This window comes from Vicugna pacos, chromosome 1 (genome assembly GCF_048564905.1).
Source record: "Vicugna pacos chromosome 1, VicPac4, whole genome shotgun sequence".
Classification (NCBI taxonomy): domain Eukaryota; kingdom Metazoa; phylum Chordata; class Mammalia; order Artiodactyla; family Camelidae; genus Vicugna; species Vicugna pacos.
The window spans coordinates 33,936,270-33,956,128 of NC_132987.1; the positions used below are offsets into that span (position 1 = coordinate 33,936,270).

The window sequence follows — 19,859 nt, forward strand, 5'->3', positions numbered from 1 at the left end:
GTCTCCTAATTGCCATTCTTTTCCCAACACCCTCTCGCTGCAATTAAAACAACACAAAAGTGTGATGCTTTTTAGAGGTAACCTGTCACCTTAGGGCATGGCCCATCTGAACTCTCCTGTGACTAGTTACAGGATTATGCTTTTGGTAATGAGGCGACATTGCTTTCCTGCCTTCTTTGAGTACATTTAGTATTCCCTTTATATATCTGCTTGCTTATTTGTATATATTTATTTGTATTGAAACACATTTATTATTTATGTGGAATTTGAATTTTGGAGGTTCTCAAAATTAAGAGACTGAATTCAACTCAACGTCAGCAAATCAGCAGTAACAAGTGCGGGTCCCAGAGCCATCCCCCCACCCCCGCTACACTGCCTGTGATGAAGTGAACAGCTGGGGTTTTGCTATTACCCTGGGAGCAGTTTATTTCAACCTTGTCAGAGTCTACCTGCTTGCTATTCCTTTTCTCGTCAGAGAACTTGAAGCAAATATTATATTATGCTCTTTAAAATTAAAGCTAAAGAAGGGCTTAGGACCACACCAAAGCATACACTAGGGGTGGGAGTGGAGGGCTAAGGCATTATCATTGTCTCTGAGACACACTTGGTCACGTTTTTCTTAAGATATTTTACACTTTACACCTTGCTGTGAAGGAAAAAGAACTACATAGCTGCCCAAAGAAGGCAGATTTAAAATCACAAAATGCTTTTGAGTTTTAGGGTTTTTTTTTTCTCTGAAGATAAACATTATTCTGTTTGGGTCTTCTTGTTATCATTACTTTTATTGTTCTTGTTTTTGATTCACTTGTTTTATTGATGATGTAAACTTAATTTATTTTTACAATTTTTATTTGTTTTTTTTATTGAAGTATAGATGATTTACAATGTTGTTTGTTTTAGGTGTATAGCAAAGTGATTCAGTTACATATATATGTATATGTGTGTGTGTTTGTGTGTGTGTGTATACATATATTCTTTTTCAGGTTCTTTTCCATTAAATGTTATAATAAGATATTGAGTGTAGTTCCCTATCTTGTACAGTAGGTCCTTGTTATTTTATATGTAGTAGTTTGTGTCTGTTAATCCCAAACTCCTAATTTATTCCTCCCTTCCCACCTCTTTTCTTTCCCCTTTGATAACCATAAGTTTCTTTTCTATGTCTGTGGATCTATTCCTATTTTTAAAAAAGTTCATTTGTATCAAAAGTTTCCACATATAAGTGCTATCATGTGATTGTCTTGCTGTCTGACATACATCACTTAGTATGATAAATTCTGGTTTCATCTAGGTTGCTGTAAATGGCATTATTTCATTCTTTTTTATGGCTGAGTAATATTCCATCATCTATGTCTTCTTTCTTGATTCATCTGTCAACAGACATTTAGGTTGCTTTCATGTCTTGGCTATTGTAAATAGTGCTACTATGAACATTGGGGTGCATGTATCTTTACAACTTACAGTTTTATCTGGATATATGCCCAGAAGTGGGATTGCTGGATCATATACATCTAATTTTAGTTTAAGGATCCTCCATATTGTTCTCTATAGTGGCTGCACCAGTTTCCATTCCTACCAACAGTGTAGGAGGGTTTCCTTTCCTCCACATCCTCTCCAGCATTTGTTATTTGTAGACTTTGACGATGGCCATTCTGACCTGTGTGAGGTGATGTCATTGTTTTATTTCCATTTCTCTAATAATTTAGTGATGTTGAGCATCCTTTCATATGCTTGTTGGTCATCTGTAGGTCTTCTGCCCATTTTTTGATTGGATTGTTTGGTTTTTTGATATTGAGCTGTGTGCTTGCTGCATGTATACTTTGGAAATAAATCCCTTGTCAGTCACATTATTTACAAATATTTCCTCCCATTCCATAGGTTTTCCTTTCATTTTATGGATAGTTTTCTTTGCTATGCAAAAAAAGCTTTTAAGTTTCATTAGGTCCCATATTTTTATTGTTGTTTTTATTTCCATTACTATAGCAGATGGATCGAAAAAATATTGCTGTAATTTATGTCAGAGTTTTATGTATTTTCCTCTAGGAGGAAAGTTTGAGTAGCCAGTTTTACATTTAGGTCTTTAATCCATTTGAGTTTACTTTTGTAGAATATTCTAATTTCATTCTTTTACATGTGTCTGCCCAGTTTTCTCAGCACCACTTACTGAAGAGACTGTCTTTTCTCCATTGTATATTCTTGCCTCCTTTGTAAATTAATTGACCATAAATGTGTAGGTTTATTTCTGGGCTTTCTATTCTGTTCCATTGATCTATGTGTCTGTTTTTGTGCCAGTAGGATTTTGATTACTGTAGCTTTGTCTGAAGTGAGGGAGCCTGATTCCTTCAGCTCCATTTTTCTTTCTCAGAAAACTTATTTTTAAAAGCCTACATTTTATTACTTTTCTAAAGTGCATTTGAGATTAATGTCAAATAAATAATAGTTGAAGACTTTTGAATGTTTGGCCTTTGTATTATGTTGCTGCTATGAAAAGTTATCACAAACTTAGTGTTAAAATAACACAAATTTATTGTGTTACATTTCTGTAGGTCAGAAGTCTGACGTAGGTCTCACTGGCTAAAATCAATATGTCAGCTGAACTGCACTGTTTTCGAAGCTATAGGAGAGAATCCATTCTTGCTTTTTACAGCTTCTAGACTTCGCCTGCATCCCTTGGCTCATGGCACCCGTCCTCCATATTCAAAGCCAAAAATGGCTGGTTGAGTCTTTCTCACGTTGCATCACAATGTTGTCACAATATTATTGACGTAATTCTTCTTCCTCCTCCTCCCACTTTTAAGGACCTTTGTGATTATATTGGGTTCACCTGGATAATTCAGGCAACTCTCATTAAGGTTAAGGTCAATTGACAAGCAAATTTAATTGCATCTGCAACCTTAATTCCCCTTTGCCATTTAATGTAATAGTGACAGTTTCAATGATGTGGACATCTTTAGGGGGACATTATTCTGCCTATTGTAGTCTTTTCTTTAAAGTTATATCTTTGTACATTTAAAAACAAAAATACATCTTGAATAAAATATGAATTGATTGTAATGATATTTTTAATTTATTTTAAAATCAAATATATCTCATATAAGTTAACATTTTGTGGAGACAGTATATTTGCATTTCAAAGGTTTAAATTCACTATAAAATCTGTGGGGTTTTTTTTTACAATTAAAATAGTATTATTAAGAGTCTTCTCTGACTTACCATTCAGTCTTTATCTTTTATATGTTTCTGGTATTTAGAAGTGATGTTTACAGAGATGTTAATCAGCTCTTTGGTAGGTGGATTTTATAAATTTTGATTTTGATATGCTTTTCAATCCACTGGTTTTTCCTTCTCTTCCTCTAGTCCATTCTTTCCACATCATCCCTGTATTTCCTTCTACTCAAAGTTTTTCCTACAATTACTAATAAAAATCAACTTCAACACTTCCAGTAGAGGCTTCAGATCCTCACAGGGAGAAGACTATATTCTACCTTGGATTTACTTTTAATTTGTTCTGGCCTAATCTAGAAAGATTTCACAGATTCTGAATTCATTCATTACATCAACAGATATTACAGTTTGGCATCTACTGTGTACAAAAGTGCTTTCAAAGAAATCAGAACATGTTATGTATGGTTTCTGTTCTCAGAGAGGCAAGATGAAGAAGTTAGACCAGCATAAGAATAATGTATTAATACAGATTGACCAGACAGGAAATGTCATAAGCTGCACATCATCAATGATAATTGGCAAATCAGTGGAACAGGAAATAAGTATAATGAGTTCTGAGAAAGGATAACTCTCTTTGTGTTGTGTGTACCCCATGCCCGTATATTACCCATTACCACTTAATTAACTCCATCAGGCATGCCCCCCAAACCCACTGCAGTTCTCCACATCATCATTTCCTTGTAAAAGGAAAAATCTTGGTGCCAGATGCAAGTAAAGATATAAAGTATATGCTTGGATTTGGAGGAATTATGACTATTTTCAGAAACCTGGGGTTAATAGGGTCATTTGCAGAAGGTCAGCATAAAGTACTCATGGTGAGTGTTCAGTAAATATCTGTTAAAATGAAATGACATGACTCAGCTGTTACTATTTTTTTCCAAGTTGATAGACATTTTCCTAAATTTTTGCTATATGTTACCTTAATCTCTTTATGACTCCGATTTATTTATCTTTGGGGGATTTTTCAAGTTGTTATATACATTACTCAATTTAAAATCAGTGGTAGATTTAATTTATATAATGTCTTCTTGTCATTAATGTGCATTAAGTAAAATTCAGACTGATATCATTTTAAGTAATATTTTCTGCCAAAGGACCATTTTCTTTCATCTCAAATTATGAAGTCTGATTAGATGGGTTCATTAGACTTTAATTATATAATTTTAGCCTATCCTAAGAAATTTAAAACTATTGAAGACTATTTTTTAAAAAAACTGTCGACTTGTAGCAAAATCTTGTGACTGAGTGGAGGGGAAGTGCATTTATGATAAGGTTTTCTGTCAGTACAGTCTTCCTTCCTCATCACAATGTATCTCTGCCTGATCCTTCACTCCATTATAGGTATCTCCCTTTCTCTAGTAGTCTCCTTTCAGTAAGATTAAGCTACCCAACAATGGAACGTGTTTTGGCTGGGAGCAGATAACTAGAAGTTCTTTTATCTCCTGTCTCATATTGTTATTAGCACCAACTATCACTAACACAGAGACCACTTTTATAAAGAACATTTTTTTACTCATGCATGTGTATTTTCATGCATGCATTTGCAAAGGAAGAAAGCAGAGTTAGGAGAAAGGTGACTTAGCTTGGTAGAGCCTGGCTAGCTGCTCACCAAATCCCTTTTCATTATCAGCCGCTTGTATGTGATCCTGCGTAATTTCTCCCCACCAGACACTGGACATTGACACCAGAAGTGAGCCTGCAACCTTTGTACTGAAGATGACAAAGACACAATATGGAAGAAGTCTGGGTCCCTGAGTCACTGCTTGGAGGTGAGTCCTCTGCTGCTCTGGAATATTAGATATTATAACTTATGTAAACAAGACTTACATATATTTCTCTTGAGTTTGAGTATTTGGTCATTTTGTTACAACAGCTGAAATAACTTGATTAGTACACTTGGGTCTGCTATTTCTCTCAGCCTCAATTTCCTCTTCTTTAAAATGAAGGCGTTTGCCACGCTGGCCCCTTGCTCTTCCCCAAAGACTCTGAGCACTTGGAACTTCTGTGCTTGTTGTTTCCTTTACTTGAAAACTCTTGTCTGAGAAATTCACGTGGCTTGTACCCTCAAACCTCAGTTCAGCCTAAATGTGACCTTATCACTTGCCACTCTGAGTATAATCAACGTTTCCCCATCTCCATTGCTCTTTTCCCCTCTTATCTTACTCTAGTTTCCCTTATAACACAAATACCAAACAATTGATCTACGTATTTATTTATTTGGCACTCAGTAAAATATTTGTTGAATAATTGTGTGAATGAAGTGCTCTCCAAGGTGCCAGACAGCTATAAAAGACTATGTCCCCTACATTTGAGAATTTATAATCTAAGGGGAAAACTAAAACAAACTAAAAAAATAAGTCTTAAAAACACAAGAGGCATATAAACTTTGTCAACATTATATTGCCAAAAATGTAAGGGAAGATAGGGATTCTAATAATTGTTGAGTACTTATTAAGTATTGCATACTAAAATTTTCAAGACTTTTTTTCATTTGATGACTCTGCAAAGTCAGTATTACTTCACCCATTCCATTTGATAGATGAGGAAACAGGTTAAGAGGGCTGGAATGGAAAGCTTCAGGAGAGTAGGATCAGATCCATCTTATTCACCATTGTATCTCTGGCCTTTAGTAAAGCTTCTGACAGATAGGAAGAAATAAAGTTGTTGTTGTTGTTGTTGTTGTTTTTACAGAAAATGAGTTAAATCACTGGTCCATGGTGAGATGATTGGGATTAGAACACATATTTACCTGAATACAAAGTTCATGCTTTTTTTCCACTATGTGAAGATGGCAAGTATGGGGCACTCATATTCAGTGCCTGACTGGGCTGCTGCTTCTTCTGTTCCTTCTGATGAAAGGCTGTCCCCTTAGTAATCATATGTCTGAGCTGTTTCTGTTTGTCAGGCATCAGCCCAGCCATCACCTCTGTGGAGAGGCTTCCCCTGACCACTAGGTTGGAAGTAGCCTCTTCAGCTACTGTCTGTGCATTACCTGTTTGCTGCCTTTAAAGCCTTCATAGTACCCACCACCACATAAAATTATCTCACTTGTTTGCTTTTTAATTCTCTCTCTATCCTAGTAGAATGTAGATTCCCTGAACATAGGGACTTTCTCTGTCTCTACTTCGTCCCTAGTGCCTGACACATAGTTGACACTCAATAAATATTTATTGAATAAATAATCAAATCAATGAATCAGTAATTTGATCAATGTTGCCATTCTGTCTTCCTGTGCTCATGGGCAGACGTTACTAATCAATCATGTCACTCTCCCAAACTAAGTCCTAACTCTTACTCAGAAAATTTTACACTATAGCCCTCTAGGCACTTGGTACTCAAAGTATGACTCATTGACTAATAACATCAACATCACCTGAGAGCTTGTTAGAAATGCACATTCTCAGGACCCACTCAGGGGTCATTCTCAGGATTCTGATACCTCCTGTATCAGAATCTGCATTTTAACAAGAACCCCCATTTTTGTGCTCATCAAAGTGTGAGAAACATGACTCTAGGAATATAGATAATACCAGTTAGGCTTGGCAGATAAGAGAAACCCTCTTTACTGTCTCTGTGTGCTCTTCCATGATACTTACCCAAAGCTTGACCCCCGCTTTGGTATTATTATGTATTATCTGGAGTGATTAGGTCCGAGTGGACTTAATGTGAAAATGTTTCATAGAAAAGATGAGCTTCAAGTATTTAAAAAAATGTGTGTGTGGGGGATTTGGTTTGCTGCAAAGGGGAAGAGAAACATTCTGGGTCAAAGAAAATTGAACAAGTCCATTTGGGATCATCTACCCATGGGAATAGATGAACATCTATGTGTAGAGTTGGAAGGATACTTGGTCCAGAGCAGTGCTTACCTCCAATGAATGGACGTAGAGGAAGGAAAATTAAAGTACCAGCAGAGGGAATGGGTAAAAATAGCATAAGAGGGACACTTGGTCAGAACAAGGCTAGAAAGGGTCCAAGGAAAGAGTGATACTAGTAATTAAAAGGAGGTGCATTGGGAGAGAGAGGGGGAACCTACCAGGGAAATCGAATTTGGTAAGAAGAATGTTATGAATGCTCTTAGAGAAAATAATTATACTAGGTAGTGAGGACACAGGTTATCATGTGAGAAGTTAAAAAAATTAAAGGCTTTAACCAAAAAGAGGCTGATGGAAAAATGAACCATGGATATAGATCATTTGTCAAATTTACCATTAAAGGAATCACAGGGAGGAGACAGTTTAGCTGGAAGGGTGATGGGCTCAAGAATTACCTCCTGGATCTGGGCACTGGAGTCCCTGCCCTGAGCCCTGTGCCTTAGGGGGCTTGACTTGTGTCCTTCTCTGGTCATGGCCTTCCCTTCAGGTGAAGGAGTGAGGAACCAAGGGGACATGCCCTCCTGGAGTCCTTGGCCCCCTTTTTAGAACATAGTCCCATAAACTAAACTTCAGAAGTCCCTACCTAAATGACCCCAAAGTCGTTTCTAGGGCCCATGAAAACCGCTTCTTTTGGCCCAGTGTTTGGAAGGCAGGACTACACAACTAGAGTGCACATATCTCAACCCAAGAGGTGTGCAGTGGGGGTGTTTTTGGCCATGGGGTGGGGGTGGTCTGAACAGAACTTGCACTTGTCTTCTGGGCTGTCACACACACGCCTGCGAGGACCCACATACTGCTGGATGGAGGTGGGGATGTGAAGAGAAGGGGGCCAGGCCAAGGGGTGGGGGTGGCAGCTTCCGACTGCATTGTTGCCCTGGGGCTGCTATTGGTCTCAAGTGATGTCATTGTCACTCTGTTTTGTATTCCATGAATCCTTTTATCCCTTTAGGGAAACAGATGTCTTCATAACTCATGAATTTAATTAATTTTGCTTGAATCTTCAATTAGGGATGTTGAATGATACACAGCTGAATGTCGTATATTTACTGATTCTTCAAGCATTCATTCAGGAGGCACTAATGTGGTATCTTCAATAAGTATTTGTACTCCCAGTGCAGATGTGGGACTCATCAGAGTGCTATAGGGGAAATATAGATTAGACTCAGCCCCTGTTTCTAATGCACTTCCATTTTTAGAAAAGACCTTTTATCATGGGAGCCATTTCTAGTGTACTAAAATTAACCACCATGTGATTGTAGCATTTACAGTAACATCATGCTTGTATCTAGCATCTGTGTTTGTCTCCTTGTTAATTCCTGAACCTTCCCATTTATTTTTCATGTTCACAAAGGTTAATTGACATCGACTACTGTTTATATGAAGAATTCCTCGGTGAGTCTTAGTGGTGGCCACTTTGCAAGGTTTCAGTTCAGTTGAGCAGGCACTTTGATAGTCAGTCTACAGGCTGTCTGGAAGCCTAGCACTTAATTGAAGTGCACTGCCTCTGACTGGGCTGGATTGTTAGGCATGGGGAGCAGGGGCTTGATTTTCTTGCCTCTCTTCTTTCATATAGTTTAATCCTCCATACACTGACTCCCTCTTCAGGTTCTTACAGGCACTGCTTCCCTTTGCCAAGACGTTCTGTGGACAGAACAGTAATGACTTACCAGTGATACTCTAATGCCTTGGGCTGAGGTAGGGCAGTAAGACCGCATTATGTTTGTATACTGTTTTTTGATTGGTATACAAATTAGTAGACATGGTGTTGTTTTGCATACATCAAAACTACCAAGTAGGCAGGGCTGACTTAATCCCCACTACACTGACGGGAGATCTAGGGTAAGGTCGCAGTGCTACGTGGCGGAGCAGCAACTGAGACCCTGGATCTTCTGACTCCTGGTCCAGTGCTTATCCCCTGCACCAGGCGGCACTCGGACCCATTTCCTTTGGAGTGAGAATCAGTTGTGCTTGCTGTGGAAGAAACCCCGTGCTCTGTACATTTTGAGAATCAGCGACTCTCACGGATGTCCCTTCTTGATTCCGAATTGGTAACTGACTCCTAGCCACTCACTCCCTTTCCCTTCCCTGGGCTTGTGTGGGCGGTGCTTGCGCACTGTTCTCACTTTCTTCCACTGGCTAGGCTTTCAGGGCTTGAAAGGGTTGCCACTTGCTGTTTTCACTTAAAGAATCCAATGCATTTGTCTTATGGCAAAATGTATAGCGATAAATACACAATTGTATTCGTGTGTAGTATATTGTCTTGTGATTTTATACCTTTTATCACCAGCTGGAATCAATGCGAAAAGCGAGGGTGTGGGTAATTTAGCCTGAGTGTTGATGGTTTACTAGAGGCGGGGAAATCATGTCAATTTTTTCTTAGGTGAGTGAGTGTTTAGGGTTGAGATGTCCGTCTAGCATGGCACTGACTGTTACCTTCTTGTAAAATCACCTCCTTATCCTTTGTCATTTGGATCTAGAGAAATATATCCATAAGGTCAGGAAAATGGGGTTAATACCACCACCTCAGCTTCCTGTTCCACACCCACGGTGCCAGCCGGCATCTTGGCTGAGGCTTCCTGCAGACCTGTGGTGGTCTGCCCCTCTGCTGTCTGTGCAGAGCACCATCTGGGGTTGCTGGCCCCGTGGCAGCACCACATCTCTGGGGATGGGTAGGCATCAGAAGCTTCCCAGCCTCCAGCCCTTCTGCCTGAGGTGGCCTGCCAGCTCCTCACAGGTGTCCCGCTGATGCATCAGTGTCACAGGATCTAGGGACCCTACATGGGCCCGAAAAGGACACAAGTGCACCCCTACCTGCACTGGAGGCTCTGCAGGTTCATGGAGGAAGTAGGGTGCCTTTGGAGTTCACTCTCTTGCGCCCCTGACTGGCTTGATGTGTGGGGATTATCAGAGATTTTCCAAGCAGCAAGCAAGAATTTACAAAACAAAACTCATAGATAGAATAATCTTGCTGAACTCACAGCTGTGATACTGGGACCTCATTCTATTTTAAATTCCTTTGCCACTGCGCAAGGGTAGTGTGGAATTGCAGTATCCCACGTGGTCTCTCCCTGGATTAGGTGTATGGTGGACATCTGCTGACTAGCACTTGCAGAAGTTGAATTCTTACCTGACACTGTTTGCAGGGAGTCTTGTAGCCAGAGCCTTTAAATCAAAGGGACTCATCAGGGAGAACAAAAGGTAATCTCCTGCCCTTGAGAGACAGGCCCTAATGTTGTTCCATTAACTGTCTTCCTTAAATATCTGAATGATTTAAGTAACTGGAGTGCATTTGCCTCCCTGAGTCTGTCCTGGTTAGGCAGGATGAGCATTACACACGCACACACATCCACACACATGCACACGTGCACACACATACACTCGGCAGTCTGGTTCCTCCAAGGGTACAGTACATGGCGCTATTTATCATTCATTGAAATATATGAGATCTCTGTTATGAAATGTTCTGTCTCCAAAGACAGATATTGCTTCTCTTTTAGAAAAATATCCTTGGCTGGATCCCTGGAACTTTAATTAAAATCCTGGTTGCTCTTTAAAAAAAAACGTTATTGCATTTCAGACAGCTTGGATGTAAAACAGTGAGGCCAGGAACCAGAACATTTTGCTGGTGGGATGGAAGGGACCATGAGGACAGATCAGAGGGCTGCCTGGGCTAGCTGGTCTGATGGGTCTCAGGGGACAGCTCCTCGAGAGAAGCCACCTACTTGAGGACCAGGCCATCAGCCCCGAGTCCCCCATTTGAAGGTAATTATTGGAAGCGGTCACAAATTTTCTTCCATTCCTGCCCTTGACATTGTCTGGGCTGTTATAAACAAAACTAAAAAGGTTATCATTAGCTAATTAGTTAATTCATTCTTATATTGTTATAGACTGAATGCTCTGTGTCTCTTCAAAATTCATACATTGAAGTCCCAACCCTCAGTGTGATGGTATTTGGAGGCAGGACCCTTGAGGGTGATTAAGTTTAGATGAGGTCATGAGGGTGGACCCCTGTGATGGCATTAGTATCCTTGTAAGAAGAGGAAGAGACAGCAGGGTACAGTGAGAAGGTGGCTGTCTGCAAGCCTGGAAGAGGGCTCTCACCAGCAACCGAACCTGCAGGCCCCGTGATACCAGACTTCCCAGCCTCTAGAAGTGTGAGAAATAGCTGTTGTCTAAGCCACCCAGGTGTTTTGTGATGGCAGCCTGAGCAGACCAAGACATGTATTTTAGTTAGCACGTTCTTAATTTAAATATTTAACTTATATGTTTTGGTGAGCACTTACTTTCCACCTCCCTCACTAGACTGTGAGCCACATGAGGGCAGGAGCCAGCTCTGTCTTGTCCACTGCTGGTTCCCTGGCACCTAGCTGGGAATGCAGGAGTGGTAGATGGTCAAAAAACCACGTGGAATGGATGCGGAGGCCCATGACTCAGGTATAGTCCCTGTCCTGTCCTCACAGGGTAGTGGGACATTGAAGGCAAATGGACACTTTCGATTATTATAACCTGAGTTACTATTTCTTGAGCAGCTTATGATGCCCCAGGCACTTTCCATATTTCAGCTCTCAAAATAACTTGATAAAAATAAACTTTTTACAAAAGAGATAGCAGTAGGAGGGAATGGAAATGGCTGCCCCAAAGACCCACTTAGAGAGAATCCCATGTTCAAACTCAGGCCCGTTTCTCCAGCATCTCTGCAGGGCTCCCACCTGTGAACATTTGTGCTCTCCCTTCTCTTCGTGCCTCAAGGTCAAGCTTTTCTGATTTTCTTAACTGAGAACTAGAGGAGATAGAAAACATTGATTTTTTGGTAGAATTGGTACATAAAGAGGTTTGTATTTTAGTTGGTCACATGAGCTTTGTCTTCAGAATACCTGCCACAATTGGTTTCTTCCTGAGTGAACGAAGGTGGTGCTGAGCTGAGGGCAGTCAGTGGGGAAGAGGCTGAGTGAGCCCCCACTTCCCCCAAGCTGTTCTGACTGCCACCGTGGGTGAGCTGGTGGGACATGGAATGAGACTGTGATGAAAGTCAAGGAGGGTGGAGAGGCAGGTGGACTGGCCACCTGAGGATGGTGTGGCCACATTCTCCTCACACCTCTGAGGAGTGGCCCGGGAGACTCCTCCACCACCAGGTCCCTGAGGAGCTGTTCCAGAAAGCCTGAAGCCCATCTTCTCAGGCCCTCAAGCTCCTTAGAAGGGGATCAGCTGTGGAGGGAGGGGGCCGGGCTGTGGCAGCCTGTCTTCTGGCTGTGGGACCACTCTGTTGGAAGGTTCCAGGATTTGAAATCACCAGGGGGTTCTCTGGCACTGGAGCTGAGGTGGTTTCCATGCTCTGTGTTCCTCAGTGATCTCCTGTGGAGAAGTGGAGAAAAAAGAGACCTACCATGCTGAGTCCTTGGCTCCTCAGGCTGAACCTTCCCCCTCATGAAATTTGATTTGCTGAGGAAGTACCTTTAAGCAATGAGGTAGTAGAATCTTTTGCGTTCTTCTTTGGCTCCCATATCCATTCAGAACCTGCAGACCAGGCTCTGGGGCACACTGATGATGTAGGGGCCCTCTACGGTGGATGGGTAAGCAGAGACACAGAGTGCAGGTTAACTTGAATCTCCATGCAGCGGTGGTTGAGACACCCTCCTCTCAATTACTAGAAGGCTTACAATCACCTTGAATTGCTGTTACTCCTGTGGAGTGGAGGAGGGGACTTAATCAGAATCGCCTGGGGAGATTTTCCCCAAACACATGTGCAAACTCTGCTTACCTCCCCCACCAAAAGGGAATCCAAAAGGAGGAAGAGATAGCAGCAGGCATGGGTATTTGTACTTTTTTTTAAATTGAAGTATAGTCACTTTACAATGTTCTGTCAATTTCTGGTGTACAGCATAGTGTTTCACTCATACATGTACATACATATGTTTCTTTTCATATTCTTTTTCATTATAGGTTACTATAAGATATTGACTATAGTTCGCTGTGCTATACAGAAAAAACTTGTTTTGTTTATCTATTTTATATGTAGTAGCTAGTGTCTGCAAACCTCGAACTCCCAGTTTATCCCTTCCCACCCCCTCTCCCTTCTGGGAACGATACTTCTGATGTGCCCATCCCTTCCTGAGACCCGTGGTCCTTCCTGACAATGGGAAGCTCCTGGAGGGAAGGCCTTGTCTTAAGTGTCTACAGGTTAGGAGGTGGAGTGTCTGATTCACTGGGTATTTGTTGAATGGACAGATGAAGCAGATGGCAGTGGAGAGATAAGAACGAATCTTCTGGACAGAAAGGCCTGGGCCTTGGAATGTCAGAAGGCCGGAGGCTTCACAGTCAATACGTGTTTATTGAGTATGTTTAAAGGTGAGCCTGGCCATCTTCAGCCATCTTGTCATCGACCCTCTATCAATAAATATAAATACCGTTTTGCCCTTGACCTCAAGAGTTAAAATAATGAATAGCTTAATTGGTTATCATTAATTCCACTTTGAATTTATTATGGATAAACGTGGCCTTGAGAAGAATCGCTCCCACGCTCAGCCCATGCATTTTATGCCGAGCCTCCCAAAGGTGCGCGGGTAGTAAAACAAATAGAATCAGCCTCCCACCTCCACCCTCCCATCGATAGCGCATTTGCTTTTGAGTCCAGGCAAATGGCCATTTGTAAGGTTGGATGAGTAGTTAAGCCACGCAGGCACAATGTAATATGACAACATTTTTCATGGTAATATTGTCCTTCTCCTCATTACATTTGAATATAGATTGCCAGGGCTCAATGCGTCCAAACTTGCTCTCTATTCGTGAGCTGAGGAGTTCTTCAGACAAGGTGAAGCCCACATGTGCTTCCTGGAAATTATTAGCTCATTTGTAAGCCTAAACAAAATCACAGCCATTGTCTCTAAGAACTTAATTTGCCAAGGCTCTTTTCTTCCTATCCTTAATTATGTATATATTTATAGACTTGAGCCACCTGCCTGCTCAGTGCTCGTGGATAACTGTATCTCTTATGTGCCACTTAATGGCTCAGGGCACTTCCTTTATACTCTGCTTCAAACTCTACATTTAAATATCTGTACTCAGCTCAGCTTCTGAGTGTTAAAACATTTTTTTCTCCACTTCCTTAGAAAGCTGCGAACAAGCCTTTTAGCATTTTATCTGGACCAAACAGTAGTGGTTTTACACAAGAAACGAGAACTCTATAAGTAAATCTATGTATTTATATGACTAAAGTGCATTATAAAAAGAAGCAATAAATCCAGTCTTCTACATAAAAGGAATTAGATTTTCCAGTTTACCCCTGCACTGGGATTAATAAAATGTGCAACAAATAGCTGATGGAATGATCCATTTGAAGTTTGTAAAGGCATCTTGGGAAGCTGGCAGGAGTAGCCTTTTTATTTTTATTTTTTCAGAAAAAAGGATGCCTGCTAATTTTTTTATTCAGTCTCGTTCCTGAATGACTGTTTTAAAATGAGCTAAGAGACTGTTACCTGCCCATTTCTGCATGACTGAGCAAATTCATCCGCAAATCCAAGTTTCTCTTCATTTCCATCACTATACATCTCCAAATTACAGAGAATTCATTCCTGAGCTGGAGAGGTGCCAGAAGTTTCTCATCTAGCTGTCTGTGGGCTGCCTTTTTCTTTCCCCTCTTTGAGGCTTTCTGATGCCTAGAGTGAGCTCAACTCAAAGGTTTCCAGCCTCACACTCGCCTTGCATTCCCCCACAGTCACACCGAGCTCTGGGATTCTGAGGAAGACCGTGTGCCAGCATCCTATTCACAATCTCCTTTTACCTGCAGGTGTTCCAGAAACTTCAAAATGCGTCTGGTAATGTATTTGCTCCTCTAAACATGCCACTTTGGCATGCATTATTTGCAGCTGCTTATTATTTTTTTAAACAATATGTCTTCTGAGTAACATGCATGCTAAATTGTCAAAGGGGGCTTGTAGGACAGTGTAAGCTTAATTACTGGTCTAGGTGTGCATTTGTGTGTCCTTGTTAACGTAGGCATGTTTGCATAAATATGTATTATTTATGTACACATTTGTCTGCACAGGAAGATTTCACTACAGGAATCTCATTGAAGGCACTACTTTTTATGTACATCCAGGTTTTCTAATCAGATCTGTAAACATCTCACACAGCAGCAAGTAGAAGAAAAATACATTTTTTATTCATGCAAACGGCGTGTTTTAGGCACCTCTTTGAAAAACCTTCCTTTCATTCTTAAAAAAAGGGGTGTGTGTGTGTGTGTGTGTGTGTGTAGGGAGTGTTGATTTTTGAAAATTTGGAGAGGAGTTATCTTGCGGCTGCATGAGAATTTCTACCCCATGTTACCTGCCTTCTTGAAACTCAGTAATCACTGAGGGAAAAGAGCTGTGGTTCTGCTTCAGAGTAACCCCACGGGGACGTTGAGCTGCAGTGTTCAGCAGGCATTTTAGATATTCTAAATACAAGTGCCTGAATAATAAGTAGATGGGGTAGATTTGCTATCGCCGAGTCCTGCTATGTTTCCTGGTTTGTAGAAATCGTGTTCACACCGTACATTTAGGGTGTGCATGTGTTTATCAGACTCTAGTAAAGCAGCATGAGAGTGTGGGCTCATAAATCACATTATTTATTTGCCAGTGTTGGGTGCTAGATTCTAAAATTAAGAAATTATTTAGCAATTAATAATACATTCAGCATCCCTTGTCTCATTGGGTGAGATTTACATCCTGGGGACTTGCTCCTCTAGTTATAGAGACAAATGATTTAAGGTTCAGACTTAATTGCTATTTCAAATCCTTAAGCTAGAAAGATGCCTACAGTACTTTATTTAAAAGACTTATTTTGAAAAATGTGTATATTTATTTCTAACTGTGGTGGTTAGCTAATTATAACTCTAATCTGCTGTATATTTAAGATAAACAACTTCTCTTGAGTATTGCTCACTTGTGTAGTAAGAATTTGCTTTCTAGTCTTCATTTTATAATAATTTTACTTTGCATTCTTTCCTTGCTTTTTGAGAGATCAATTATTACTAACTGTTGTGAAGATAAGAAAATAATGGAGCAACTCAGAATTCACAAAGAAAATTACATTGAATTAGCAGTTTCCTGAGAAATTAATGAAACAGATTTTTCTCAAGTGGGTTTTCTAAATGTGCAGTAGGTCCTGATATTTGAAAATGGAAACAGCTTAAATGTAAACTTGTTAAGTAGAACAGGTTAGGATAGTGTTAATCCCTCACTATTTAAAATGAGATAGTAAGTAGGTTAATTATTTTATATTGCTATTAATTACTTTTGCTTCAAGATGCTGATTATAAAACAAATTAATTTCGATTTTCTTTGAATTTAGATGATTATAAACTTTGATAAAATAGTTTACTGAATTATAAACAATAAAAATGTGTGTTCTTGAAAATCAGTGTGAAAGTATTTCTACTTCTTAGTGTTTGAGATCTAATAGTTTATCACTTACAGAGCTATGTACTTATAGAGGATTAGGTGTATTTCCAAAAAAATTACATTAACTTTTATGCTGATTTTTATCAGCCACGTTCAATTGATAATTACTCAAAGCAGTACAGTGAAAATGCATTTCAATATGTATGAATGGTTGCCTGAAAGGGCATATTATATTGGGAGCCATTAAAAACCTGTGCTGGCTATTAATATTATACTCGTGCCTTGCTCTGTGTGTAACTGATTTTATTTTAGGTACCATTCATTTCCAATTTTTAAATACACCTAATATTGTGACCTGTTTGAGTAGGAATCTTGCCTTTGTGAGTAACTTGATGCAGGTTTCAAATTGAATATATATAGGATGACTGAAGATTTAGTAGTACTCTTTTGGTATATTCCAGTATGCATTTATGCACAAACACAAATATTAAGCTATGTAAAAACATCCACTGCATTCAACCACACTACAGAACAGTTTCATCTTACTTTTGAAGGTGGTTATTTTGTTTGAAGTCAGTTTCACAGGTGTAAAAAAAAGGTTTTATTTTTCTGAGTTTCTATGGCACTGCGTGGTAGCAGGAAAATGCTCAGTGCCATTTTGTAGGGAATATCGTATGTACCAAGTAGTGAGAGGAAAGCATGCCGCGTTCGCCATCTGTCTCTAATTATGATTTCTTACTGGCTTTTAGATGTATTATAGATCAGGCCTTTATTTTATAGAATAGATTTATATTACCTGCAATACCTAAAATGATTGTAAAACACTGGCCCCATACAATAGTTACTCCATTGTATGACTCAGGTTGTCTTATGAAACATTTCATTTTTTAAGGCTCACATATAGGAAGAGGCTGTAAAAATATAATTTATGGACTGACCATGCGTCCACAGCTGAAACATTCATCCTCTAAGTAAGCATTTACTGGGCATCACTTTGCCAAGCCACCTCCTAGCCTTGAGTAAATGGGTGAGTTGGGGAGGGGAGGTCTGTCTAAAGAAAGAGGAGATGCTGTTCCTGCTATTTTGTTGTTAACAATTATTTATGAAAGCACAGATACCTTCAACATGGTTTGAGAATTACCTTTTTGGGAGGAAACTACCTTGTTTCAAAATGCTTTCATTCTGAGATTTTCCAGTAGGGATCACAGTTGGGGTGGGTAGGGCAGGCCATCAAGGAGAAGGTGAGTTCTCAACCTAGTTTTGAAGGAGGTTATTAGCAGCAACTGATAAAATGGAGAGAAATAGGCATTTTTGGGTGGATGGAAAAGAAATATGGGAAGAAACAAATCCTGGTAGGAGACAGAAAGGAGATGATATTATATGAGGAGAAAAGGAACCATGTTAGGAGAAATGGCAAAAGAAATAAAAAAAATTACAGGGTTGGGTTTGAAACAGTTTTAATTAACCTTCATTAGCCTTATTATATCCTTACTGGAAAATACTCTGAGTAAGTGAACATTTCTATTTCATTGTATCCATCAACCTCTGTAAAACAGCATTTCAAAGTTTATGCAATAATGTTAATTAATGTTTCTTGAGCATTTACTGTGGGCCAGGCACTATGCTAAATAATTCAAATGCATTATCTCATGTGTTCCTCATTTATTCATTAAAATCTTCTTTCTGTTTGTGAAGAAATGGGAGGAGTGAGAAGTTTCATAACTTGTTGAAGGTTAGGGTCAGAAGTGGATGAACTGGGATTTGAACCCAGACTCTGAAACCCAGCCTTCTAACCACTGCATGATGGGGCCACTTCAACTTGTCACTTCATCTCTAGCTCCAGGTCCAGACTGGTGTGACCAGTTGCTGACTAGATGTGTCATTTAGGTCCCCTGGGAACAGGTGCTGAGGCAGAATTACTGAGTAGGTGTTTTACTGGAGGGTGAAGACAAAAGGGGTAAGAAGCAGAGTTGTGCAGGGAAAGGCTTCAGAACACAGTGCAGATCAGACACAGCGTCATCCATCTCAGTGGTGATCTCCAGAGGGAAGATTGCCTATGAGGGGAGCCCCACATTGGACAGAAATGGCCAGGCCGAGTACCCCTAACCTGCTTGGTCACTGACTGGTGGTTCCCAGGAAAGGACAAGAACTATCTTTTGACTCTAAAGTTGGGGCAGATCCTGAATATTCTGTAACTGGAGAAGAACTTCTTGCAGCTGGACAGCAAGTTCTTTCTTGAAGGGAGATCTAAGAGGTGTACCTCCTTGGCTGCCAAGATGATATCTCTTCAAAATATACCATGGGAACCCAGGGTAAAGAATTTAAGGAAGTACTCACTCTCATGGTCATGCAAGGGCGAGATGGGCACCTGACAGGGAGTACCTCCTTAATTCTGCACCCTGTGTGCTTTGCCTATCCCACTCTAGTCCCCAGAACCTCAAACTCAGGGCATTTAGAATTTTGCTCATTATCTTCCCCTCCAGAACATGCCCTTCCTTCAGTCTTCTCTCCTGGGCAGATTTAGTAACTACTTAATGGGTCCTTTCATCTCTAGTGTCTTCTACCATCCAATTCAGTCTCTCCACTGCCATAGCATCATCTGAGTTAAAAGTTACTCTAATTTATAATTCCAATGTTGAATACTCTTCATTGGTTCCCTATAGCCTAGAGAATAAATTCCAAGCTTTTTTCTCTGGCATAGAAAGACCTTGTATGATCCACAGTGTGGACAATCTGGACCCAGGGCTGGTGGAATTTCAATACTACAGCTAAGGATTAGCGGAAGTGTTTATATATATATAGATATACAGAAAGGTTGTATTTAACTTTGGGGTTGAAGGGTGGATAGGAATTTGTAGAATTGAACAGCTATTTCACATGGGAGAAGCAGAATGAAGTGATTTGAGGGTGATTAGGGGAATGGGCAATTTGACTGGAATCTTGAAAATATATAATAGGTTAATGGGAAACATGCCTGGAAAAGTAGATCATAATTGATCAAAGAACTGTAGCTGTGGAGTTGATGGTTTTCCCTGAAGGTTTTTTGGAACAGAGAAGTGACATGATCAAAATGATCTTGTGTGCAGGTGACTGTGGTCATGGTGTAGGGGCTGCACTGGATGGACAGAGGTCAGGAGGCAGGCAGATCAATTAGAAGGATATTTTGCTATTCCAGACAAGAGGAAGTGAAATCTTGAACTAGGTGTGTAAAGAGTGAAAAGATATGGGAAAATATAAAGTAAGGGTGTACCAGGTTTCAAGATTGATTAAAGGAAGGGGTTGAGGGGAAAAGAGTAATCAAAGGGGACTTAAAAGTTTGAACTGGGTTCCAGGAGGCTGGTGTCTGGGAACCAGAAGTGGATAGGAGGAGGCTTTTGTTAAGGGAGGG

At 40.2% G+C, this 19,859-nt stretch overlaps 1 protein-coding gene across 1 annotated transcript in view; it reads left to right on the plus strand.

The window, feature by feature from the left end:
• Positions 1-19,859, plus strand: part of IQCJ (IQ motif containing J) — a 188,219-nt gene that overhangs the window by 18,203 nt on the left and 150,157 nt on the right. The window contains exon 2 of the mRNA XM_072970721.1: positions 4,939-4,991. Within this exon, the coding sequence (XP_072826822.1) occupies positions 4,939-4,991 (53 nt within the window). The remainder of the gene's footprint in view (positions 1-4,938; positions 4,992-19,859) is intronic.